We start from the raw sequence: 27,075 nt of genomic DNA, 5'->3' as shown, positions 1-27,075 counted from the left end.
CAACCCTCACCAATCTTCTAAGTAGCAGGAATTATGCCAAAAATATATTTCACAAGTGGTTCTAATTCAATTACTTACCAAGAGCCTCTCTCTATGCATAAAAAAAAAAAACAGTAAAAAGACATACAAGGTTGATAAAGTTATCTCCTGTGGGCTTAAATATGGGTAGACACGGGCAATCACATAAAGAGAATAACATTATAGAAAAAGAGATCAAAAATTAGTATGTTTTATTAGCATAATTGGTATTTTAAGAAAATTGACATTTTAGTTTTGCTTTGACATCAAGCATAATATAAAACCTTAACCCCAGGACGGCCACATGAAGTCTCATAGATTACTGTCTACATGTGTAAGTACAGACACTGAAGTTCACAAATTTGATCACTGACAGAGTCATGGTGTCCACTTGCATAAGTACAGAGACTGAGGCTTACAGATCTTGATCATTGATGGAGTCGTGGGATGGAAGGGTCGTGCCTAACCTCACACCAATGAGAGCCAGAACCTTGTCTAGTCATCACTGTTCTGTTTAACAGTCCGTGAAATCCCTGCCACAATCGGGATTAAATCAAGTATCCCTCTTTCCTTAAACTAAAGACAGTCTCCAAGCCAGAATGCACAGATGTGCCACAGAAACACCTGACAGGTTCTGTTCAAAGTCAGATTTTCACTATGGGTTTTGAAATGCACGGTACACAAAAAACAGATTTCGGGATGGGTGGTGGAGAACCCAGGGCTCTGTGCATACAACTCAAGTATTCCACCACCGCACTGTATCTCCAGCCCTCCCTTTGCTTTAATTTTGAGAAAGGGCCACACAAAGTGAACCTTGAACTCACTCTGTATACCAGGCAGACTGTAACATATGATCCTCCTGCCTCAGCCTTCTGGGTAACAGAGACGGCAGGCTTATGCTACTAGACTGGACTCAAAGACAAGAATCTTTGGTGATAAGAGCGTAACTCATAACTCAGCAGCTGAATGCTTCCTAGGTAGCATGTCCAAGGCCCCGAGTTTGAGTTTCAGCACTGTGTGTGCATGTGTGTGTGTGCGCGCACGCGTGCCCATGCATGCACATGTTCACACACACAGGAACACTCTAAGACTGTTTTATTCAGAATGCCTCCAGGTGAGAGAGAGCTTTACTTTAGGGTGACGAGGACAGACAAATTTGGAAGAAGACAGAGACTTGCTTAGGTCTGGACTAATGCAAGAGTCATTAGAAGCCTTGGGTGTACGGCTGGACCAACTGTCAAGAGGAAGTGATGACACAGCCCCTGCACCAAAAAACTATCTTTTTTAGGGAGACTTTGTTCTCTCCAATACCTCACAGACTGTGTCAATGTGAATTCAAAAGGCAGGGACCTGCAAGATGGCTCACTGAGTAGAGGTGCTGGCGGCCATGCCAGACAACTTGAGTTGGATCACTAGAAACACCATAATGGGGAGAGAACCAGTTTCCACAGCCTGTCCCCTGCCCGCTCCACACAGGGTGGCAAGCGTTCATTCACAACTTCTAACACACACAAATAAGTATACAATGCTATCATCCATACCTCCCTCACTCTAACATGAAATAAAACTATGCTACTTAGCATAAATATCATTCAAGCTTGTAACAGTCATTAAATAACAATTTTAAATATCCTGTCCTCCATTCCATATGAACTGCTTGGCTGGAGGTTCACGTGTCAGCCTACGGACCTTACAAACTTACAAATTCCAACTGAGCTTACAAATGGCTGGTATCCAGAAGTCTGCATGCAAGGATACAAAAAGTAAAGATATACAATCCTTTTACTTATTACCCATAATCCTTAATGTAGTATTAACTCATACCGAGAAAGTAAATCCTCCAAGTTGGAAGCCGGAAGAGGATGGAAAAAAAAGGGAAAGAGCAATAAAAATATTATAACAGACTCTTAAATTTAATACAAATAATCATACTGTGGGTTCTAAATTATGTGGTAGTCAAAATTACTTCTCTTATTTTGAAGCCTATATTATGTCAATTACTATTAAAGAAAGGGACCAACCCCTCATTGTTCTCAAGGATCCCAGGGGACAGGGAAGAGAGGACACACCCATTGACAACTAGAAAGCTTTCCAAGTACAGACAAACTTGAAAAGGGAAAAAATTTAATGTAACAATTCATAATAGTATATGTCATTATTTCTCTAAAACAGCAGTTCTCCACCTTCCTAATGCTGTGACCTTTAATACAGTTCCTCATGTTGTGTACACCCCCAACCATAAAATTACTTTCATTGCTACTTCATAACTGTAACTTTGCTACTGAGTGGTGTCTCCGTTCCTAAATCCACTGGAACTATGGTTTCTGATGGCTGTGACGCACAGGTTGAGAAGTGTTGCTATAAAAGACAGTGTATTGTTGTCATTGACGGCTTTCTATTAAATATTTTTTCTCCGACACCTTCCTATTCTTTGGCTCTCAAGGCCTTCTTTATGAACTTACACATTAACTGCAATTCTCCATTACTACAGTCAAGGGAAAATTCTGAAATAAATGACATATGAAGCATTTAAGTGAAACAAGCAGTTTTATGTATAAAATCGGAGGCTTCTTTTTAAAATAAAATCTCCTCATTCTAATTAACTCATGAGAAAGAGGACAAATAGGCATTTATTTTTTCAAATCTGACAGTTTTCTTTCTCTTTCTTTCCTTGGAAGAGGTGTTTGTGTACAGGATAACTGGATCAAAATCGAATTTATAGTCAAAGTGTAAAATACCAAGCAAAGCTCCATAGCGCTAGACAGTCCATTCTAACCTTAGAACATCACTGAGAAGTACAGAGTTTGGGACTGGCCACATTTTTAAGTGGTTTCCTTAAACTAGCATGTGACATTCTGCCCTGCGGAGAGATGGCTCGGTGTTCAAGAGCACTTGCTGTTCCTTAGAGGACCCAGGTCCAGTCTCCAGCGACCACATCCATCAGGTGACATACAAGTCCCTGTAACTCTAACTCGAGGAGATCCAATGCCATCTCTGTCTGTCCTCATCGGACATCAGGCATGCCATGTGTGGTACATATACTCATATAGTCACATAAAATAAAAATAAATCCTTTAAAAATACAAGAAACTTTTTCTAAGAATAACCAATACCCAAATTTAACATTAAATCAAATTAAAATATGTTTCAAAAGTTATGAAATGTGTGGGAATTTCAACTTTCAATTTTTGAGATATTTAATATAAGAGAATTAATATTTAAAACATTTCACCATATTTATAAATTGCATTTTTATTTAAAAAAAAAAAGACTTACGCAAATAGTCCCCAACTGAGTTACAGCCCAAGCTCTCAAAATTGGAATGTAGATATTCCATTCAATGACTGACTTTAGAGTCGTCATATTAAATGGAACTTCATTAAAAATGGAACTTCAGTCTCTAAAATTGGGATGTTTTGATTATGACAACTTATAATTAGAAAACTATATTTTAAAAACTGAATTATTATCTGAATTATTATTAACTGAATTATAATTAACTGAATTATTATCTGAATTCTGAGTTTATAAGTATAGCCATCTTATAGAAATATGAGTATCTATGAGTCTGGAGAGATGGCTCAGAAGTTAAGAACACAGTTTTTGTTCATACAGAGGACCCAGGTTCAGTTCCCAGTACCCACATGGCAGCTCACAACCATCTGCTGTTCCAAGGGATCCGATGTCTCTTTTAACATCCAGAATCCCCTACATACACAGGGTGCACAAACATACCTTCAGGTACACACATACACATACACATAAAATTGAATAAATACACATTAAGGAATGTATAAAACTATAAAATCAGCAAACATGTTTCACTTGATAGTAGGAGAAACCCTAATCTGAAGTAAGAGTGTAAAAGTGAGTTGGCGCAGGCACACCCTTACTCCCAGCACTGGAAACACAGAAGCAGATCATCTCGGTGGGTTTGAGGCTAGCCTGGTCTATTCAGAAAGTCCAAGTCAGACAGCGCTACAGAGAAAGGCCCTGTCTCACCAAATTTTTTTGAAGGCAGTGTTGGGGCAGAGGGCTTTTCTAGTTTCATAGTATTCGATAAAATAAAGCCTGGATTTATTTACCCATCATCACTGTTCCTACTCTCAGCTCCAGGATTGCTCTGTAGATACCTGGCAACTAAGATATAGTAGGAAAAGCAGCGTGTTAATAAGCCAGATAAGACGGAGGCTTCACAGTCAAAAGTGCCCCTTCTCTCCTCCATGTAAAAAGTACTAGTTGTGTGGCCCTCTAACTTTATACTGACTTCATCCTTTGCGGATATCTGAGGAGTCTAATCTATGAAGTACAGAAAATGCTGCTTCTTCAGCTATTCCCTAGTGTAGCTTTCATACATGACTCTAATCCTATGTCATTACTAAAACTTCTAGGACACTTTCAAAGTTATCAGCATCACTACATTGTTTAAAATAGTATATAAAGCATAAAGTCAAATTACTAAAACAAAAGAAATCTCTGACAGTGAGCTCTATGGCATTTAGGGTAATCAGCCGTGCATGACCTATAAAACCAATGATTTCATATGGTTCAGCCCATGAGCATTCCCTGACTCCAACATCATTAAACTCAATCTCAACAGCTGCCCAGAACAGGCAGCTGCCTTCCTACAGAAGCTGTGAGAGGAGAGCATTGGGACACCGGGGCAGAGCAGAGCCTATTGCCATCAGCAATGCTGGTTTTTAGCAAGAAGCCTTGTAAACTATACTACACCTTATGAACAGAAATGATACAATGCGGGAATCGGGACAAATATGGCCAGTACAAGGCGGGATAGATCAGGAATGAACAGGCTGAGGAGATGACTTAAAGCTTAAGACAGCTTGCTGAGTTTCGTCCCCAGCCAGCACCCACATGGAGCAGCTCACAAACACCCGTAACTCATGCTCCAAGGGATCCGATGCCCTCTTTTGGCCTCTATAGGCACCTACACCCATGTGCACATACACAGACATAGACACATATACATAAGAAAATAAATCTTTAAAACATCATGAGCAGGCAAACCATAAGTAATAGGAGTTATGGGTTGGCTACCATGACATTAGTCCATCACTCTCAAGAACTATTCTAACTTGTTTTCAGAAACGTGTGTATCAGAGTAGCGTTCTTCAGCAGGACCAGAGCTAATGCCATAGAAACAAACCTGTTAGCAAATATCTTTTGTTCAGTCACGGTGCTTCCTCAAAAGTATCCAAGACCAGGGTAAAACTTCCAAATATAACTAAACACAAGTGTCCAAGGCCAGGGTGAAACATCCAAATACAACTAGACCTCCTCATGCCTACTACTTGAACCTAACTGGTCAGGAGGTGCCTAGGCCTTTAAATGTCCAGCTCTCCAGAGAAAGACGCCAGTGAGAAAGAATCTGGCCTAATGATTTAGCCTGGTGAGTACCGTGATATCTGAAAATATTCTGACTCAGAATACTTAATGAATTAAAGCTACTGTTTAGTTAGCTAAGGAAAGAAAATCATCTAATCGGATCAGCTAACCTTGATCAAATCACGATACTGTTCATTGTACTATATTGGCCAGAATACTGAAAAACTAAAGAGGAAAAAGGCAGAAGTTGTCTTTGGGGACCAGCAGTGTGATGCTCTCAGAGCACCCTCTGGAGGCCAGAGGAAGGTGTCACCTGTAAGATAAAGAAGGGAGAAAAGGGCGAGGATCCACCCTGTCTCACTTGAGGCAGGCTCAAAAATAAACTTGACGACTTGCTTTCAAGGGGCCCTGAAAAATGGGCATAACATACAATTTGAAATACCGAAAAATCCAATCTATGTATCACAAAATCCTCAAATAATGTTGCTACTTCACTTTCCAAAAGCACTGATTAGCAAGCTTTCTACCTACTTTCTGAATTCTTTGGGGGAACTTAATGCAGAGGCATTGTGTGTTTGTTTACATTCCCGTGTGTACAGGAATACATGTGTATGTGTAGGCATGCATGTGGATGGCAGAAGACGGTCTTCAAGGGCCACACAATATTTTGAGAGTCTATAACTGACCTAGAACTTGCCAAGCAGGTGAGGTTGGCTGGCCAGCAAGTCCCTAGATTTGCCTGTCTCCACCTCCCCAATGCTAGATTTACATGTAGACCCATCAGGCTTTTTTTTTTTTTTTTTTTTTAATGTAGACTCTGGGGAACAAACCAAGGTCTTTGTGCTTGCAAGGTACTTTTAATATTATAAAGAATATATTTAAACATGATTTTTCACTAACAAAAGGTAGTTTTGTAAATAAGATCATACAGCGTAATCAAAATCATCGAGCTTTTTAAAGCTGCTAGTTTCCTGATTAATAAACAGAAAGGATTAAGCTGTGTATTTTCTTCTAACACCTCTCTTCTAAAGCAACAAACACTGACATCTATTGGTATTTTGGTAGCTTGCTTTTTGTTCTTTCATCTCAATCAACTAAAGCTCATGCAGATACAAAGAGAATTAGGATGGAGAGATACGTCGCCTGTTCCTTTAGGGAACGTTTCCTTTATGTTCATTAATAGTGTATTTAAAAGGTATATTTTCCCTTGATTAAAATAAACCATTACAATGTAATGTTTGGTTTTATTTCTTCTATTTGCCAAGGTGAAGAGTTTTGTGGTTAACTAATCAAGAAAAAGTGTGGTAATTACTTCTTGGAGCAAATTCGGTAACTCCCCCCAAAATACTGGCACATGGTATGATTTCTTCTCTCTTGACAGAGCCCAATAAACAATCAGTACTGTTAAAGTCTATGACTGGTAAAAGCAATAGAACTCTGATCTGGTAAGAATCCATTATATTCCCAAGAACCTTACACATGACATTTAACCATTCTAGTGAGGGAGGAAGAAAAAAATGAACATATGGAGAAATGTACATCTATTGTATTCTTTGTTTTGCTTCTATTTCAAAATACCTGCAGCAGGGTCTACAAACTTTGCTGGCAACATATCGTTATCCCTGATAAAAAGATAGGAAAGGACATGTTGATGTACACTTTGGTTTCTTAGTGGCTGTAATGTACACAAGTCCAAGAGAGAAGACACATAGTCTGTATTACACAAGGAGCTTAAACATCAGCTCTGAAAATGTTGCCAGAAAAGGAGTCAGGTTTCAAAATCCTGCAGTTTGAAGCCTCAACATTTTCCTGCCAGATAAAATCCTGTTGCACCTTACTCTACTTTCAATATTTAGATTGAGCTCAGCAATGTTTTCATAATACATACATGCAGTTGTGAAACTTGATGTACTCACTTTCCCCTATCTTTACAGGTAGTCCATATTAATATTTATGCCCACACTAACACAAGGTCGGCACTGGCTTTTCTTTCCCATAAAAGGTAAATTCTGAAAATTATGTCATATATCCTTGCAGACAGTTCCTTCCTTGAGTAATCTGATAAAGAAAGCTTGTATTCGCTGGGTACAGAGTCCCTGCTGGCCAGCAGTCAGCAGGCTTTCATGGGTTATCTTGTTCACACTCCAGAGAGTCAGGAATTATCTCCACTTTACAAAAGGAAAAGTAACCTAGGCACTGAACGATTAAGTAACTTTCCCATGAATTTATAACTAATAGATATTTGGTGGTACTGGAGTTTAAATCTAGGCAATCTGTGTAGAGAATTAAGAGAATTAATTAATTTCATATTTTCTGTTTTAAAAAATGATATAATATACAATGCATGTGTTACACTGCCTGGAACACTAATTAGCAGTTATCCCCACTACTCTGAACAGAAAAACAGATGATGAGGACATTGGAAATGTATTTACTGTTCACACAGTAGTCCAACACTTTCTGATATTACATATACATACATACATGGGCATATGTATACATAATAGTCTTAGTACTTTCTTCTAATACTACTATAAGTGCTATTCCTCTTATTGGTACCATTTCATCACTTTGTATATATGAAAAGAGCATTCAAGCTTCCCTCATTATCCCCGCTATTTTCATTCTTCATAGCAAGTCCTATTTTGTTCTGTAAATAATCTTTAGTGTTTTTAATAATTACATAATGTAAGCACTCACAAGTAACCAGGTTGAAACAGATCACTGGACATTCCTGCTGCTCTGTAAACACACACTGCCCTGTTAGTGACAGGGCACTTTATTTCCAAGAATGTTTACAGACACTTCAGCCTTTGGAGCGTTTAGTTAAGGAAACAGGTGGGTGACATCACTGGAGGCCTGTAGAGCCTGCGCCTAGCTACTTGGGATACTATGTGTCTTTGGTTTTCCACTCACAAATATGCCATCCACCAGGCATGACTTAGCACAGAATAGTTACAGATCTGGACTAGGTGGGATGGCAGTTTCATGCCAGCTCATTTAAGGGGCAAAACAATAGCAAAAATAATATTGTACAGAATAAGAAAACCATCAGCAATCTTAAGGAAGGTCTGAAGTCAATTGGTAAACTGACAGAATAAAAAGAAAAACTGGTTTTGTAATTTAGGCTTTTAAAGAAAAATACTAAGTTGAATGGCTTAATTGGAGGCAGGATCTGGGAGGTCCAGCTTGCAGGAGGCTCGGGACATTATGGGGCCCTTGATACATGAATCTGTGACCCAAAGCCCGGGGTTTCGCTGAGATTGCTTATTTTGTGCAAAGAAGAAGTAATGGCCTCAAGGGCGTTGGATCAATGATAGTCATTATTACCGAATAAATAATTTTGTTGAACGTCTGCAGCCACAATAGCTTGCAATTTGGTATTTGTTAACTGTATCAATGATAGGAAACATTGTCAGGTACATATGACACATCAAATGGACCAGTCACATAGCAGGCTAAAAGGTGTTCTTCTCCTGAAGAGTTCCCACCAGCAGCTGTGCCTATGCATATGATGGAGTCCACTGCAGGGCTGCGTGCCCTCAGTGATCTCAGCTGTTGTGAATTTGGTGTGACAACATCCACAGAGAGGCCTCAACATTGTACATGCATCACCAAGGACACGCCTACTGCTTCGGCGTTGTTTTAAGGAAAGGGGGGCACTTGGTATTGAAGGCACCAACGTGGGAACAATTCAAGAGTTGGTTGTCCTGGTAAATCCTAAATGTGACTACATGGCAAGTGTGAAGGCTGTTGGGGATGCTACGGATCTATAGGTCAGAAAATAAATAAAAATAAAACCAGAAAGAATGTGGATTTCTCCACACATCACGTGGCTATTAGCTACTCATCCTTTTCAAAACTGGCACTTACCATTAGAAGGGCAAGTGACAAAGTAAAGGCAGAATCACTTAAACAGGACTAGACAATGCCCTGTGCTCCTACTTAATGACCATTTTAAGTTAACCATTTGTAAATCAAAGGAATACTCTTAATCTGCTTTAATCTGTTGGCAGGATCCTAAAGGGGATAGAAATTGTTCTGGAGTAAGTAAAACTTTCTTTATCAATAATAATAGTCATAGTAGTAGTAGTATAATACTGCACAGGATACAGATATACTAAAATCTAAAATCTAGCCCACAGACAAGCTCATCCCAATTTTTCTGAGGAAATAGGAGGGGAAAAAAAAAGCACTTAATCAATTTGTCTGGTTAAGAGGGTGCCAAGCTGTAGGTCTACAAAAACAAATGGAAACCATCAAGGAAGTTCTAGAATTCTCTCTTAAAGAGAACATTAGACAGTCCTGAGACAGCTGCCTACCTCGTGCGTAAGGACTACAGCCCAGGGCAGTGAGATTTCGTAAGGACTACAGCCCAGGGCAGTGAGATTTCCAGCCTAAGCCACTAAAATCATTAAGACATCTGTGTTACGTTGTAGACTGGAACCCTTGACAAGAGGTAAACCTGCTACCCAAAGGGACACTAATCAGACCACCACCCGATCTTAATGCCTGAGAGCATCTAAGATACTGGTTCTCAACTTCCTCAATGCTGTGACCCTTTAATACAGTCCCATCACGTTGGGCTGACCCCCGCCCCCAAACGTAAAATTATTTTGTTACTACTTCGTAACTGTAATTTTGCTTCTGTTATGAATGATACTGTAAATATCTGATATGCGACCCCAGAGAAAGAAAGGGTGGGGTCGTTTGATCCCCAGAGGGGTCGCGACTCACGTGTTGAGAACTGCTGATCTAAGGGGACCCTAGGAACTTCTGAAGAAAACAGGCACCGCAAGTGATGGCAAGAGAAAGAAAACCTTCTTTATACCTTTACAGTGTTAGGACTGGATCTCTTTAACATACTATGACATTAATCCAGATCCCCATTTCATACTCTGACTACAATGTTATATTTAATCTCCAAAATATACAGTAAACACTAGTGAAAAGTCAGTCTACCTTCAGGAAGGGTCACGCGGGGTGATTAAGGTGAATCTCATGAGCAGTACCCTTTATGCAGACACAAGAAGGGCCAGTGGCTAAACAATTACCCTCTGTTCAGTTTCTGTTTTGTTCTAAACCTTGCTTAGGGTCTCTGCCAACAACTCGAGTTCTGAATTGCTGGGTGATTCCAAGGAGTATGCTAAGAAAATGCGGTTTGTTTTCTTCCTGCACGGAGCAGATACTTCATCTCTCTTCTTAAGGCACGCAGTGCACAAGTGTGGTTTAATTTCCCAGAAGTATTTCATAGTGTGTGTGTTGGAGACACTCTAAGAGACACAAGGCATCCAGATCGACCCGTAGGGGATTGTAGAGGGACAGTGAAGACCCTCTATGCTCCACCGCTTTAAGCATCTACTTAGCCGCCAGTAGGTGCTTCAGCCTTTCCTAGGGATATCTAAGGTGACATCGTCATTGACGGGCTCTGATGGGGGAATTAAAAAGATCGTTTTACAAAAAAATCAAACAAACAAACAAAAAACCCTAGCTCCCTTTTTCGATATATATATATAAAACCGCTAAGCAAGATGGGTTCAAAATTCAGGCAAACTGTTGCTTTCTGACATTTCTTGGGAAACTAAACTAGGTATATTTATCAGGGTGACCCTGAAAACTAGAACCGCTAAAGCAAGAGATCGTAGAATTTATTCAGAGCCGACTTGAATCTTGGCACCAGGCCGGTTTCTGCGTGCTTCGCTGACCTTTAGGAATCCCTCTCAGCTGTTCTGGGTTTCCCTATCGCAGCACGCAATCAGGGCGAAGCCAGGCTCGTACCGTGGCTGTACACCACTTCCCTGCGCCCCCCCCTCCCTCCCCCCCCCCCCCCCCCGCGCCCGGGCACCTACGCCGCCCTTTTCCTCCGACCACCCTCGGCGCAGCCAAGGCCCACGCGGTGGGGCGCAGGCTCTCGGACCCCGGGCCCGTTCCCGCTTTTCTCGCTAGAGGGCAGGCGGGGCCCGCGCAAAGCCCTCGGGCCGCAGGGCACGCGCAGCGGGCAGGGATCCCGCACTCCGAGTCGCACTCCGGGGCTGGGCTCCGAGACCGACGCGGGGACCGAGGGCCAAGCCCGAGAGCAGGGCGCGCAGGGCGAACCCGGGAGGGTCTGGGATGGACGGCCAGGCTCTCGGGGCGCGCACAGCGCGGGCGCCAGGTGGGGGCGATCCCCGCAAGGAAGCGCGGGGTTCCGCAACACCGGGACCGGGTCAGGCGTGGAGAGCGCAACTCAAAAACACACGGGACAGAGTGAGGCGTCCGCCCGGGAGAAGCGGGGCTGCAGGCACTCACCTGGGCTTGGGTCGCCCTCGCCAGGCGCAGGCTTCCCGCGGGATCCCCGATCCTTCTTCTTGCCCTTCCCCTTGCCTCTGCCTTCCTTGCGCTCGGACATCTCGCCGAAGATGAGCGCTCTGCTCGGAACCGGCTGGGCGACGGTGACGCGCGACAAGTTTGGTCCAAGGGCTTGGAGAAAAGTTTGTCCCCGGAGGGAAAAGCGAGCTGCCGGGCTGCGTGGGGGGCGTCGTCTGTCGCCTGCGGGGAGCGGCGTGGACTCGGTCACCTGGAGCGTCCGCTCCGTCTGGGATGACTCGGGGCTGCTCTAGAGTCCCGGGTCCCGCCGCTGCCGGCTCCGGCGTGGCCTCCCTCCGGTGGCGTCTGTCTTGCGCCCTTAGAGCACGAAGAAGTAAAGGTGTTCACAGTCCGGTCTGCGCTCGCATCGCCAGGCTGCTGCCGCCACCGCCGCCGCTCTGCTCCGTTCTTGCCGTCCGCGCGGCCCGGAGTTCCCACAAGTTTTGGGGAAGTCCTAGCCGGCTCTTTTTCAATTGCCCGCAGGTTGGACGCTGGCGCCTCCTTCGCACCCTCCCCTCGCCTCGCCCCCTCCCTCTTCCCCACCACACCCCCACCCCGAGGCGCAGACACGCCAACGGGAGGAGCCTGAGCTGGGCGCTCGCGATTCCAACCCCTTTCTTCTGGCGGCCTGGCCTGGCTGGGGGCGGCCGAGCCCAGCGGCTGCCTGCAACACCCGACAGGGGTCGCTGGAAGCTGCGCTGACTGTACCGCCACCGCGGGGCCGAACTGAGTAGTCCCGAGAGGCCAGGAAAGGACCCTGGCGCTCACATTCCTCCACAGGCTGCAGCAGCCCCAGAGCTGATGCAAGCCTTGAAAAGTGAAGGGAGATGGAGAAAAGTTTGCAACCGTGGCACCTGCCCCACAACGAAGGCTCTAGAGATCTGGAGGTCCCCGGGACGGGGAGGGACAGTTGCTATTTCCCAGAATTGTTCAGAGTTTATTTCTTTCTCACTTTAGGGGAGCTTTCCTCTGGTCCCGAAGGCGAAGGTGAAGTCTGTGGTGGAAGGGAGTTGGCGGTACCCAGGACGGGTTCTGCGAACTTCAAGCATGAATAGCTTGTACTTCCTATGTCTGCTATTTGAGCATGTATCTGCCTTCTTGTGTTTAATAGCATGCTTGTTGGATTTCCCATCTCCACTTTTGTTTTAAAAATAGCCTCTTCTAAGCACAATATCTTATATTACTAGTTAATTTCCGAAGGAACTGATGAGCCATAGTTCACCATGGTCAGGAACATCTCTACAGTAACCCTCCCCACCCCACACCCCCACACCCAGACCCTAGAACTGAAGTGAAGTCCGGAGCATTAATTCATTAGTGCTAGTTGCCCGGATTAGACTTTCAGGGAAGGGCACCGTGCATCCTAGTTTTCCTGTATCCTCCCTCTGGTGGAGAACACTAAGGAGCAGTTAAATCAAGAAAGAATTCTGCTGCAAAGGACAAAAGTTGGTGCTGGTGCCACCCGCACCAACGAGTGAGCCACACTGTCTCCCTGAAGAGATGCTGTCGTCATTACACCATAACGGTGGCCAACTTAGCCGGCTCATTTACTGTGACTAAGAACTGTGGTGTTTGTGTGCCGACTCACACAAACGATCAATACTTTACAGCTATCCCACTTTCAGGGTGACTTGGCTCCCGGCTTTTCTCTTCCTGGAGTCAATGCTAACTGGTGCATTGCTATCTACAACTTTCCCTGTGTTCTTTAGCTGCCAAGATTTAAATAAAGGTGAAATCCGGAATGCACCTTTCATACATGTGGGAAGGGGAATGTGCAAACACATTCATTTTAAATTGTCTTATAAACCATTTTGTTCTACTTTAATTTGCATTCGAGTAAGAATCAAACTCCATCAGATGGGTGTGGTTGTTAAGAAATATCTCAACAGTACCGGCATCATTCTTTATTCTTAAACGTTAGTGTTCAGAGGTCTTGCTTGCCTTCCAGCGTACTCCATATACAAATCTCATTGTTCTACGCAAACGGCAGAACCCGAGAAGATTCCAACTCTGTGAACAGCACTGTAGCGTCTGCCCACGGAGTGAAAGAAAGGTGGGCCCCAGCGCTGGCTGAAATAACTCCGCTTTCCCAGGAGGGGCCACTGCTCAGCCAGCAAGGGGCAGCAAGCCGCTGAAAGCAGAAACCCTTCCATTTATGTGCTTCTCTGCAGGATGTGACGGCTAGAGATTTACTCACCGCATGCTGTCAGACGCCAGCATTTTAGAATCAAAGGACTGAAGGCAAACTTACATTTTGGACTTTAAAACAATATGCTGGGTCTTCCCAAACACATGAATAATAAAAACCCAAGTCTATGGGAGCATCTTCTTCTGTCCCTTTTGCTTGGGGTTTAGACACTTTACTTCCCACAACTCTTTCTTCTTAGGAGGAGCATCTCCAGGAGGATAAAGGAGACTATACTTTGTGAAAGTTTCTGTTTGAATAAAGCCATTGAGTTACTCCACAAACCACAACCGAAATGACCAAGAAAGGTGAAAGATGCCCCAGTAGCTTCGGAATAAAACACCAGCAGCGTCCCCACGGAAACTGTAGGAGTGAGGAATGGATGGGTATGGTGAGAAAGTGATTTAGAATTACATGATTTTTAAAAAAAAAACTTGATTAAATGACACAGGAAGAGGAAGGGGACCAAGAGTTGAAGAACTCAGTGTTGAAGGAACTTTGAAGGCATGTGATAGAGCCGCACTTGAATGACAAGGCTGCTTCCTAGATCCATGCCCAGATTCTGGAATCCTATATGATTGCCAATTACAACTGAGTTAGGAGGAAATTCATGACCAAGTCCATCTTTTTGCTACTAATGTATTGTTCGAGTCTTTATTCTTTATGTAATTCGTGTTAATTTCTTGAGTATATTTTACTATATTATTTACAAATAACTGGAAGATTAACCAAAAAGTCGATTTCTTTGATACTTAAAATATTTATGAGATTTGTCAACACTTCAAAATTGTCCTTAAATTATTCATTTCTGTGGTCAGTAAGTGGCAAATGAAATGTTTTGGTGTTTTTAAAAATACCTTGGAACTGATTTAGGGGCTGAAAAGAAAACGTATTCTTTAAAAAACAAAACAAAAAAAAATATGTTAGGTGTGATGGTTCATCTTGTAGTTTCTGAGCTTTGGAGGATGAGGCAAGAGTCCTACCAGAATTCCCAAGGCCAGCCTCGGCATCACAGTGAGACTGTCTCCATTTTAAAAATTGTTAAATACAATATATTAAATGTAAAGCTCAATGGAAACATTTTAGAATGAAATAACTTCATGTTTTAATGAATTTGTTATGCTCCTAGAATGGGTATCAAATATGGCTTGTTAGCTCCCAGCTTACACACCAAACTGTCATTGTATGTCAAGTGGCAATAGAGTAGAAAATCATTTAATCTCTTTGTGAATAAAGAAAGGCAAGACATAGATCTTACATAAAACAGCAGCTTTAAATAGAGCCATCGTGAATCATTGCAGTTTTTATCATCAAGACTTGCCTTTGGGAATTCATAGAATCTACAAAGTTGGTTAAATGTATTCTTTTAATAATTCCTTTGGGGTCCAAGAAAAAATTTAAAGGGAAAAAAGGAACGAAAATGAACTAACGTGATTTCATTTTTGCAAAACTTCCATTCCTGACAGGACTGTGAATTAAAGTTAAGATTCTGCAGATACTTTTCACTTTTGTTTTTAACTTTTCATTTGTCTTTTTTGTTCTTGTTTTTGTTTTGATTTGGTTATTGCTGTTTGGAGAGTTTTCTGTAGCCTAGACTGACCTCAAACTCACTATGTAACTGAGAATGACCTTGAACTCTTTATTTCATGGACAGATTGAGATGCCATCTGTCTGTCTGTCTGTGTGGTGTATGTGCATGTGTGTATTCTCGAGTGTCCCATCTGTCACTCTCCCACCTTATTTCTTTGAGACAGGGTCTCTCACTGAGCCTAGAACTAGGCTGGCAGTCAGCAAAACCTTGTGACCATCCTCTCTACCCTCCACCATGCTAGATTTTTAGGTGTACACACGTTAAAATAAAGTAACAAGGCAATTTAAACAGAGATTACTTTTGGAAATTTTGTGACAAAGTTGATGTTAATAAAACACATTAATTCAAAGAAACTCTCCTAAGAGTCAAGTCCCAAATCTGTGTGATTTACTCAGTTACCAAACATTTCCCAAAGAAATGGTAGACAATGGAAGAACACAAATACTGCCCTGGTTCACGTAAACCTAAAATCTTGTGAGCAAGACATAAACACAAACTAATTATCCAATGCAGACCAGGCTAGATACATTTTCTAAAAACCGAAACTTTTAAAATTTGGGAAAACTTTTTGAAGAAAAATAATGCAAATTTAGAAATACAAATTTGGGGTGGGAATGAAATTCAGAGTGCATGCTTCAGTATATGAGAAGCCCTGGGTTGACTCCACATCACCAGGGACAAAACAAGAGACAGACCCAAGAACACTAAAGGGGCCTGGGACACTAAACAGGCCTTGAAATTTCATTAGCTTCAAGATGAATTCACCTCTACTGATCTCAAATCTGTTCTGTCATCTCCACTGCAGTCCCAGTCATGGCAGAGCACAGTTACATACTTAGTAGGTAATACATTCACCATCACTGCACGTGCTGTTGCAATAAATAACGCATAATCAAGAATGTGTGCAAAGCTGATGGAGCAAAAATGGTCAGAGGAGTGAAAAATCCCCTTCCCAGGGAAGAAAAGAGCCTTAGTAAACAACGTACTTTTGAGAAACACAGTTCCCTAGCAAAAGCCAAGAATGGATAGAATTGCTAATTAATCATATTCTGTCTGCTGCGAAGCAAGTCGGTTTTATAACAAAATTGTGAATTTGTCATCTTAACGTTCTGAAAGGTATGGCTATGTGTTTCTGCTCGCGTGACTTGAATAATTACGGCAGGCTGATAATTACTTTTGCGTGTCATTATTATTAACGGTACGATTATTTGTGATGATGCTCCCAGGATCTGCAACTTGGATTAAATCGATGATACTGCTAATATTAATGTTTGTTTACTTTCTTCACCAGCCCTGCCTGCTCTTTCTCTTTCTTTATTTCACCTTCTCGGGTAGTGAACTTAGGTCCTCATACAGGCTAGGCAAATGCCATCACTGAGCTACATCCAAAGCATCTTTCTTTTCTTTTACAAATCTAACCGGCATCCTGTCTCTTTGATAATAAGACAGACGTGTAAGACAATGGTTTTTAAAATACACTTTAATTCCTTTGGAGAAAAGGATGATGCCTGCCTGAGTTTGCTTTCTATTGCTGTCATAAAACACTGGCAATACCCCTGTGGGGAGGAAAGGCCTTATTTGGCTTATTCACCCCATCACTGTCTATCATTGCGGGAAGCCAGGGCAGGAGCCTGGAGGCAGGGACTGAAGCAGGATCGGCAGGGAGTGCTGGGCTGCTCACCTTGGTTTGCTCTCAGCCCAGAACCACCAGCCCAGGGATATCACTGCCCACAGTGGACTGCGCCCTCCCACATCAATCACTAATCAAGAAAATATCCCACAGACATGCCTACAGGCCGCCCCAAAAGAGGCAATTAGTCAGTCAAGGGTTCCTCTTCCCTGGTGACTCTAGATTGAGTCAAGTTGATGAAAACAAAATAATAATTTGCACACTATTCAATCTTTGAGTTATTCTTTCTGAGTTTCACACTGTATATCTTAATCATACTCAGTCTTCTTGTTCCGTGCCCTTAAATCACGTGTATATTTGATGCAAAATATTTTAAATTTACACTACATACATATTTATGTACATAAACCTATATATATAGACATTCACGTATCATACATTTATTTGTATGTAGTTACTTTTTTCGTTCGGCAGTGATATTGTATTCGAATGTGAGCATATGAAAGACAGAGACTGGAGGTCCATTTGCGGTCTTTCTGTACAACTCTCCCTTAGAATTCCTTCCACTATGCTGTAAGCCTAGCAAGACCTGCTAACTTTGAATAGCATGAGAGAGTACGTGTTGCTTGTTTCTTTGTTCTCTATGCAGTCCTGGCTGTCCTGGAGCCTCCTATGTAGACTGGGCCTCAAGTTCAAAGAAGCTCCTTGCTCTGCCTCCCATGTACTGGGTTTAAAAGTGTGCAATACCACACCAGGTCTAGAATGGATTTGAATGGATCAGAATGAGTATAAAAGCCCGGTTCTGATGTCACCATTTTCTCTCCGTCAACTCCTAATTCTCACCAACAGTCATTTCAGCTCCCAGTTTTCTGCAGCCAGCCAACCCCATGCCCTGTCATTCTGACTTAGGGCCTTATCCCTCCTCTTTTCTTCCTTTCTTTGCTTTTGTTTTTGTTTGTTTTGCTTTTTGATTTTTGAGGCAGGATTTCCTTGCTGTTCTGGAACTCACTCTGTAGACTAGGCTGGCCTCGAACTCACAGAGATCTTCCTGCCTCTGCTTCCTGAGAGCTGGAATTAAAGGCCTGGGCGACCACCACCCAGCCCCTCCTCTTTTATAAGTACCAACTAAATTCAAGCCTCATTTGCTATGATTGCAGAGAAACCTTCAAACCCATGATCATTTCCCTTTTTTTGTTGTTGTTGTTGTTGTTTTGTTTTGTTTTTGTTTGTTTGGTTTCTGGGTTGTTGTTTATTTTTGCCCCACCCAGCAGTCAGAGGTATCTCTCTGAAATGTAATTCCCACCCAGTCACTTTGCTTCCGAGAACTGTAGCCAGCAACCTGGCAGAGCTAGGAAAGGCCTGCCTCCAGCCTCCAGCCTCCAGCCTCCTATCACTGTGTCTCGCTGTGTCTCACACACTGGTGTACCCTTACACCGAATGTTTCTGTTTCCTCTGTCTGAAATTCTTCCATGCTTTGCCAATCTCATTATTGCTCAGGTCTGAACTGACTTTCTTAGCCTAGACAACACTTTTCTTGTCTTTCAAACCAATATGATCCAGCAATATTTTAAGCTCCCATCACAAATATAGCCAATTCCCCCAGTTTGTAAGGGTTTTCTTAAGTATTTAATAATCTGCTTCTACTGGGCATGCCTCTCTCTGAGGACAGATTATTTCATCTTCAATCTTGTAGGTCTCACACTGCATGCGTCTAATCTTAACAAGTAATACGGTTTGTTAATCAGTGAACAAATTAAGACCAATAAAATCCCTTCCCAATATACCATAAGAATATAACATACATCGGTGTATGTACTTCTTAACCAGATTTTTATGATAACCAGATAGTTATGATTATGATACCAAACACGGCACTTGGGAGTAACTTCCGATAAAATGAGCTATTGTTTGATTGATTGATTTTCATTCGTTGCAAAGGTGGGGTTGTAACCTTGCATACATTAGAGAAGTCTCTACATACAACCAAGTAACCCTCTTAAAAACAAATTGAAAAATAAAAATCTTGGTCTGGAGAGTTAGTTAGGCAGCTAAGATCTTGCTGCTCTTGCAGAAGACTTGATTTAAATTCCCAACACACACATGGTGCTTCACAACCACCTGTAACTCCAATCCCAGAGGATCTGATGCCCTTTCTAACCTCTGTGGGCACCAGGCACACTCATACACATAACAACAAAATAAACCAAATAAACATAACTTAAAAATAAAAAGATGAAAAATCTTCACTTACGTCTCCAAACTAACAGGTGTGATGGTGGCTTCTACAGTATACAAAATGTCAAGATACTTTCCTTCAATTGCCTTCCTGAGTTTCACCTATGGATCACACTTGCTGCTTCATTTATTCCCTTGGTCTAAATCTACAAACACAGCATCATTAGCAGGGTTGGAAATCTGTTCCTGCTCTGAGTTTGGGGTATGCAATCCTTGTCTCCATCAGATTATTTATCACCACCTGATATGTGAATCTAGTTGTACTTACCACCGTGGACCTAGCTTGGAGTTCAGCTGGGACTCCCCTAACAGCCTGCTTTTGCTCACTGCCCATATTCATGCAGTAGATAAAAGTGGATCTCTCTGTACATTCTCGTAGCGCAGCCTCTGGAAGCATTGAATATATCTCCAAGAGAGAAATTAGACGTCTTGATGGCTTTTAAACATCAGCCCACAAGATCTTCTCCAAGGTTAACACTTTTCCTTTGAAATACACTTTCTCGTGACTGGGAAAAAGAATCATCCCTGATAAATTTATAATGATGCTAAAATATAAATTAAATGTTGTGAGAGATGAATTAGTATGTCGAATATTTGAACGGTGAGAGTAATTTAGCAGGTCAATTCCTGCCTGTAAGTTCCATAAAAGACACCTGGTAGGAAGTATTCAGAAGGAGATGATAGGAAATTACTTTGTAATGTCATTACGATAGCTGAGCTGCATGGGACTAAGGGCTGACCCCACGCTATGCTGCTCCTGGCTCAGGCAAGGAGTAATACCATAAGTACTTGTTACCGGCCTTCACACATAATGTAAAGTTTCTTTCTACGTCTTAATGAAAATGGGCCTTCTGTTTTTCAGTTCCTTCTCCCAGGGCCTAGTGGTTCAAATATCTGACTGGATGAGATATTTTGAACTCCAAGCTGAGCCAAGAGTAAAGTTCTCGTTGGAATGTCCAGCCTGGATGTCACAATAGACCAAGTTTCAACAGTCTGTATGGAGGGAAATTTTCCGGGTGGGTATGCTAAAAACATGTATGTTTTTCAAGCCTTGTTAGTTTGGGAAAGAATTTTACAAGTATTAACAACTAAGAAAGCAAGCTATGTTTTAAGAATAATTTAATAAAACAATTAACCAACTTGACAGAAATCAAATGCATGTCAAAAAAAAAGAAAGAAAAGAAAAAACTGGTGATCAACCATGCAGAAAATAATACTCATATGAAATGTATTGATGTGTTTTGTCTTTTCTGCTTGATCATAAAGACTGGGTTTGTTCCAACTTTTTCCCAAAGGTACAGGATGAAACCACCTGAGCACAGATTTGTGTGTGTGTGTGTGTGTGTGTGTGTGCAAGCATGTGGGTGTTGCTAGCAATTTATACACTACAGGGCAAGTACCCTACTACTTAGCTACATGCAAGGGACTCACATAAGTTACAAGGTACAGTAAGTTTTAATCTAGGATATCATCAAGTGTACAGAAATTTGAGTGTTTACCCTGAGTTTGAGATGTTCAAGGAACTGCCGAGGAACATGCTCAGAATTGGTATTTCCAGTGGCATTTCTTCGCTTCCAGATTGCACTATAATATTGGCAACCCCATAAAACGTTATACCCCCCACACCCCAATTATTTTCATCTATTAGACTCTTATCTTGGGAATGACCCAAACTAACCTTGGTTTTGCAGTGGGCATGAGAAAGTTACATGTTTTGGGCAGTTTTTCTCCTATATTAGGATGTGAAACTCCCTTTCCTATTATGGCTGCTGTTTCTGAGATGGTGGGACAGAATCACGTGAAAAACCACTTTTATTTTCATGACAACAAGCACACCCCTGTCGCTGAAGAAATGGCTTGTTGTTAAGAGTGCGTGTGGCTTTTCTCTTAGGATCTTAGATCGGCTAACAAAACCCACACCCAGCAGCTGATAGTTGACTGAAGTTCAGTTCTAGGGGGAATCCAGCACCCTCTTCTGGCCTCTGGGGATACACATGTACAAACACACACACACACACACACATTAATTTAAAAACCACATTTTTTAGTCAGCAATTTACTATGATTTGTACAGAATATACCAGCAAGTCTGTGTCATGGGTGTTGAAGACTTATTCTGTGCAGTTCTCCCACATATGGAGGCTTCATTATATCGATTTTAACTCACTTTGAAAATGTCCTTTTAGCCAGGCAGTGGTGGCGCACGCCTTTAACCCCAGCCCTCAGGAGGCAGAAGCAGGTGGATCTCTGTGTGTTCGAGACCAGACTAGTCTACAAGAGCTAGTTCCAGGACAGGCTCCAAAACCACAGAGAAACCCCAGCAGCAACAACAACAAATGTCCTTTTACCCTCGAGTACCTAAGACTTTGTCATTAAAGCACTTCCAGTGCTTACCCTTCCTCCTTTGAGTGCATCTCCCCAGCCCACTGCAGTACCAGGTAATCCTGCGCACCCATCTTCTCTGTTCACATGATCTTTTTCTGCTCCAAGCATCATTGCATAATAGGAAAATGTTCTTCAGGCTCTTTGTTTCTTTTCACACTCAACATCCTTAGTTCTTTCTTTGATCCCCATCACCTCCTTCAGGTCCTCCAGGGAGACTGCTCAGTGGTCACAGACCGTGCCTGACTTCCTCCTTCCTGGGGAGGGCTAGTACATACTCACAGTTCTTCAATTCCCACCTATGGAACTCGGAGAGTAGTTCATGAAACTGCTCCTTGTCTCTTTCTCTAAGATTTCTATTTTGCGGGGTTTATGCATGCTGGCCCTTGGCCCAATATTTAAAATACTTTTCTTCGTAACTACATGCTAATCCTATAAAATGTCACTCACTGTCGCGAGCTCAAATGCTAATCCACAATTGTGTATCTACTGCCCTACATTTTGTCTGGATTTCGAGACTATTGCAGACTAGATACATCCGGAATAGAAGGCCAGGTCGATCCGGTCAGAAATCTCTTTCCTTTCTCTCCTTACATCTTCCTTTCCTACCTACATCCGAACATTTGGTGCCCCAGCCCCCTGCAGCACCTCGGCTGCAGGCTCATCCTCTTTTTCCCTGGATCTTTTTGCATTTTGACCTGGACTTGTAAGTTCTCATTTTCCCGAGATGCTTTCAATTCTCACCCAGATATTCTCCCTGCTGCAGCCAGAGTTAATCTTCTCAAACACAGTCATTATCGTGTCCATCCTTAGTGAAAGGACTGTGTTGAGTTCCTGGTGCTGTGACTCTGAATGTTTTCTATAGAAAACAGGTGTGTCCTTCTCAACCTCAGTGAGAAGCAAATGCTGATTTTCTTTCTTCCCCTCCTCTTATAGACTTGGTTTTCTCTGGCCACTTGGAACTATACATCATCTTCCCAGCCACGTTGTGGGATGTTATGAAAAAATCTTTTTGTACACTGTGAAGAAGTATCACTTGGATTGGCTTAATAAAAAGCTAAATGGCCAAGAGTGAGGCAGGATTTGGAGGGCAGAGAGAATGCTGGGAAGAAGAAGGCAGGGCCACAAGGAGACACAGAGGAAGTAAGACATGTGATAATAAGCCGTGAACCACCTGGCAGCACATAGATTAATAGAAATGGGTTAATTTAATTTAAATGAGTTAAGTTAGTAACAAGCATAAACTATGACTGAGCTTTTATAATTAATAATAAGTCTCCACGTCCTTACTGGAGAGCCAGCAGTCCTGACAAAAACGTCAAACTAAAGTATAATTATTTTTATTTGTCCTTAAATTTCTTTCCCTTTTTTTGTATGGTAGATTTCTATGCTATTTAAATCAGAACTCATGTCTTCTACTTTTTTCTGACATCCTCAATCAGAACTAATTGATGCTGTTTATCTCAAATTCTATGTATGTATATATGTTTCTACGTATGTATACATGTGTGTGATATTTAAATCAACTTCAGCATACATATAAAGAGAGAGATGATATACAAATATATATAGAGAGAGCTGAATCTAAATGTATGTAAAGAATTTGCAGTTTGTATTTAACTCTCCTTACAGAGAAAAGGCAACAATTTATTTGCCAAATCCAGCTTTTTACTTCAATTCAGACTAGTTTCAGTTGCATCTATAGCATTGTTCAACCAAAAAGCAATTATAGTTCACAGAGTTCCCAAAACAAGGCTAATTTCAATTATTACACTTCCACATACTTACATCAACCTCAGTCTTTTGCTTATGTGGTCTACATTTGATATCATCTTATTAACAAATTCTCATATGATACACTTGTTACTCATAGCCATGATAGTTAAGTGTTATACAAAGTTCATAAGAAACTTTATTTGTAAAATTTTATGTGGAAATTAAATTTTGTGGGGTTGGGTAGTGGTGCCTCACACCTTTAGTCCTAGCACTTGGGAGGCAGAGGCAGGCAGATCTCTGTGAGGTTAAGACCAGCCTGGTCGACAGTGTGAATTCGAGGACATCCAGGGCTACACAGAGAAACCCTGTCATAAAAAAAAACAAACAAGCAAAGAAAAAAAACAAACAAGACAAAAAATACAATAAAAATTAAATTTATATATTCAGTCTTGATCTTGATTTTTGAAAACTTCAAGGCAGTGAAGAGTCACCCCAAAACAGATATTGGTGAGACAGCCTGTCTTCCTAAGAGTGTGTATCTCTTTACATGATCTCAGCGTGAGCATCCAAGAGCAGGCCAGTGTCGCTGTCATTACCATGGGCCTGGATAAAAACCTGACAAAGAGGAGCCCATTCCCTGGAAAGCTCCAGAGACTCAGAATTCCAGTTGTAGTGCTCGACAGAAGTCCATCATCTGTGAAATGGAACTTATCATCACTCCTACGTCTCAGTTCACTCTGTGACAGTCGAGTGAGTAAACACAGTGCTCCAGCCAAAGTTGTCGCTGCAAAACCTGGCAGATCTGGTCCCTACTGCCCTCTCCCTTCCAGAGGTCCCTGCTCCTGCCGACCAGCATAAATGTCCCCAAGATCTCTTTAGGAATTTGAGCCGACTTCACAAAAGGGAACTTTATGCTTAATGAATACATTGTTTTGCCATTCTAATGACTGAATTAATTTTGAATGATCCCAGGCCATGCTACTGGTGCTTACGTCTAACGATAGTAAAGCCAATAAAAAAAAAAAAACATGTGTAGATTTGAGTGAGATTCACCACACTGCTCAAACTCTTCTTCCTACTATGAACCATTTTCTACATTTTCTGACCTACAAAAATCTCTCATATCCCAATACAAGGGAGCAGAGAGACAAAGAGTTTTTTAAAGGTTATTCAAATGAGTACATTTGTGTTTGTCCCTGATTCCAGCAGAAATCACAGTCACAGTGAAAATAACCAAGGCTTAAACATAATTAGCAGGATAGCATCTGTATTGAGCATACACAAGTCATTTTCCCACCGTCATTCCCTAAGTAGCACAGTGTGACATCTACACATGCAGCATTTGCATTACATTAATACCATCAGTAAACCAGAGACTGTGTCAACTACACTGGAGAATCTGCAGAGGTAATTTGCAAATCCTGTGCCATTTGATACAACAGATTTGAGTGCTTGCAGCTTGCATATCTGTGGGGTTCTAGAAACAAATATTTGTGGATCCTGAGCGGTGATTACACTGTGGATGTGGCAAACGAAATTCCAAGAGAATGCACACAATTCTTACTCCCGATTGCACACCTCCTATAGGAACCTCCCCCCACCTCCACCTTGTGAGAATGGTAAAAATTATCATCCACCCAGGGGATTCTAACCTACTCAATGGATGTGGGCCACTCATAAAAACAAAATGACGTTTACTGGTGTGGAAAAATCCTACATACCTTCAATACTTTGGGAACATAGAGCTACCTACAGCTGGCAGATGGCAAGAAAACAGAGCCCTCCACCCATCCTGCTGCCCGCATGAAACAGTTCTGAGTTTAGCTTCCTCAGATCATAGGTAGCGCACAGATGATACTGTGTCCAGACTTCTCCCCTATAGAACTATGAACTATTCTTTTCATGTACTGGAACTGGGTTGGCTTGGGTAATTAGTTTGCAATAGCAAACTAATGCAGCTTTGAAAACATTTTAACTTATGACAACAAGAGATTTTTGGGGGGGTGGGGGTAACAAAAAGGCACAAAGTTTGTGACGTAAGGAAATTTGACTGTCTTTATAACCTTCCACTTCCTGATTCTATGGATTAAACCATAGTTTAGTTTTCACAGATTTGGTTTTCTCCATCCGACCTGTGGATAAGGTCATCTTCTAAGGACACATGGACACCCAAAGACCTGTGGCATTGTATTTTAAAGCCATCCTTTAAAAACTCCCATTTCTCAATGGGACAGACCCAAGCACACGGAGAAACAGCTCAGCAATGCTCAGAAGGTAGAAAAACAAACCTGATTTGCAAATCCTAGCTCCTCAGTGATCAGGAGACCATCCTCTCATAAGGCTTCATGTGAGAACCAGCAAGATTCACAGATATCAGACAGACTCCAGAGGCGTTTATGACTCTTGTCCACAGGTGCATGGAGGCACCTAAAGAGTAATGACTTTGTTCTATTTGGGGGGGGGGGAGTATGGCTTATTTCTATTTCTTGCGGGAATCTCTGAGCTATTTGTTTTCTTCCAAAATAATCATCAGGATAAAGAGCCTGCATGAAGAAGAATGCAGGATAACGTTCACTGTATATCCAAGGCAGGTATAAAGAACTAAATAGTACCAATTTAGCTCAAAGTTTTATCCCACCCTAAGGATCCAGGAGTGAGATGTATACAGGTTCCTCAGGAAGTTTCGGCCTAAAGCACAAAACTTTTGTAATGGGAGAGAGATGTGTCAGACAGTGTTGAGTCTGTTTCACTACAGAAGCTTTCCTCTGCGAGGAGAGAACTTGCCTTGTGATTGCACACATAATCGCTCATCCTGCAGTTAATAAAAAATTTCTTTCAACAATATTGTGCTCCTCTGATCAGGTGATGCCTTATCTCAACCTTATTGTAACACTTCCTTCCGCCACATTGGCTGACATATGTTTTCCAGGGAAAGCTGTGGTACATGTTAAATGATTCTAAGAAGTCAAAGTAATATGAAATTGCCCAATCATGGAGCGCTCTCAACTGGTCAATAATATCAATTCCTTTAACTCATCCATGTTGAGTGAGGTTGGAGATATAGCTCAATGGTAGAGTACTTCCTTAACATGCCTAGGTTCAAACCCTAGCACTGCTTCCCACCCCCAATGAGAAGAATCCAGCAAGCTCAATTTTGAGAAATTGAGCACTGGTTCTCAAGGAAATGCTATCGAGGCCTGAGCTATGCAGACTGGTTTCAGGAAAGTGTCATCAGATATCAATGTTATTACAGATCAATATTGCTCAACCTGTAGGCCGCCTAAGGCCATTGGAAAACACAGATATTTACATTGCAATTCATAAGAATAGCAAAATTCCAGTTATGAAGTAGCAATGGAAATTCTTTTATGGCTGGGGGTCACCACAGCATGAGGAACTGTCCTAACGGGGTCTCAGCGTTAGCTAGGCAGAGCATGAGCTCATCCGAGAGTCCTCGGTCTGAATAGTGCAGCATGCTATCATTCCGTGCTGCTAGAATCCGTGTTTGTTTGAACTTCACGTGTCGTCCACTGCACAGGCCATCTTCTGAATGCAGGACACTAAGGGACCTAAACATGGGGCGACTCACACTTCACTTGGGAGGGTGTGTCTGAGCCCTGGGATATTAAT

At 42.0% G+C, this 27,075-nt stretch overlaps 1 protein-coding gene across 7 annotated transcripts in view; it reads right to left on the bottom strand.

Moving 5' to 3' along the window:
- Positions 1-27,075, bottom strand: part of Nrg1 (neuregulin 1) — a 977,747-nt gene that overhangs the window by 185,625 nt on the left and 765,047 nt on the right. For 4 of the 7 annotated variants that reach the window (XM_057752227.1, XM_057752226.1, XM_057752228.1 and 1 more), the window contains exon 1: positions 11,650-12,032. The exons of the other annotated variants lie outside the window; for them this stretch is intronic. In XM_057752227.1, the coding sequence (XP_057608210.1) occupies positions 11,650-11,749 (100 nt within the window). In that variant the 5' untranslated portion in view covers positions 11,750-12,032. Of the gene's footprint in view, positions 1-11,649; positions 12,033-27,075 lie in introns of those variants that run through there. 7 annotated transcript variants of the gene reach the window in all.

This window comes from Chionomys nivalis, chromosome 20 (assembly GCF_950005125.1).
Source record: "Chionomys nivalis chromosome 20, mChiNiv1.1, whole genome shotgun sequence".
Lineage (NCBI taxonomy): Eukaryota > Metazoa > Chordata > Mammalia > Rodentia > Cricetidae > Chionomys > Chionomys nivalis.
Note: the sequence above shows the minus strand (reverse complement) of the source record. Positions and strands in the feature narration are given on the sequence as shown.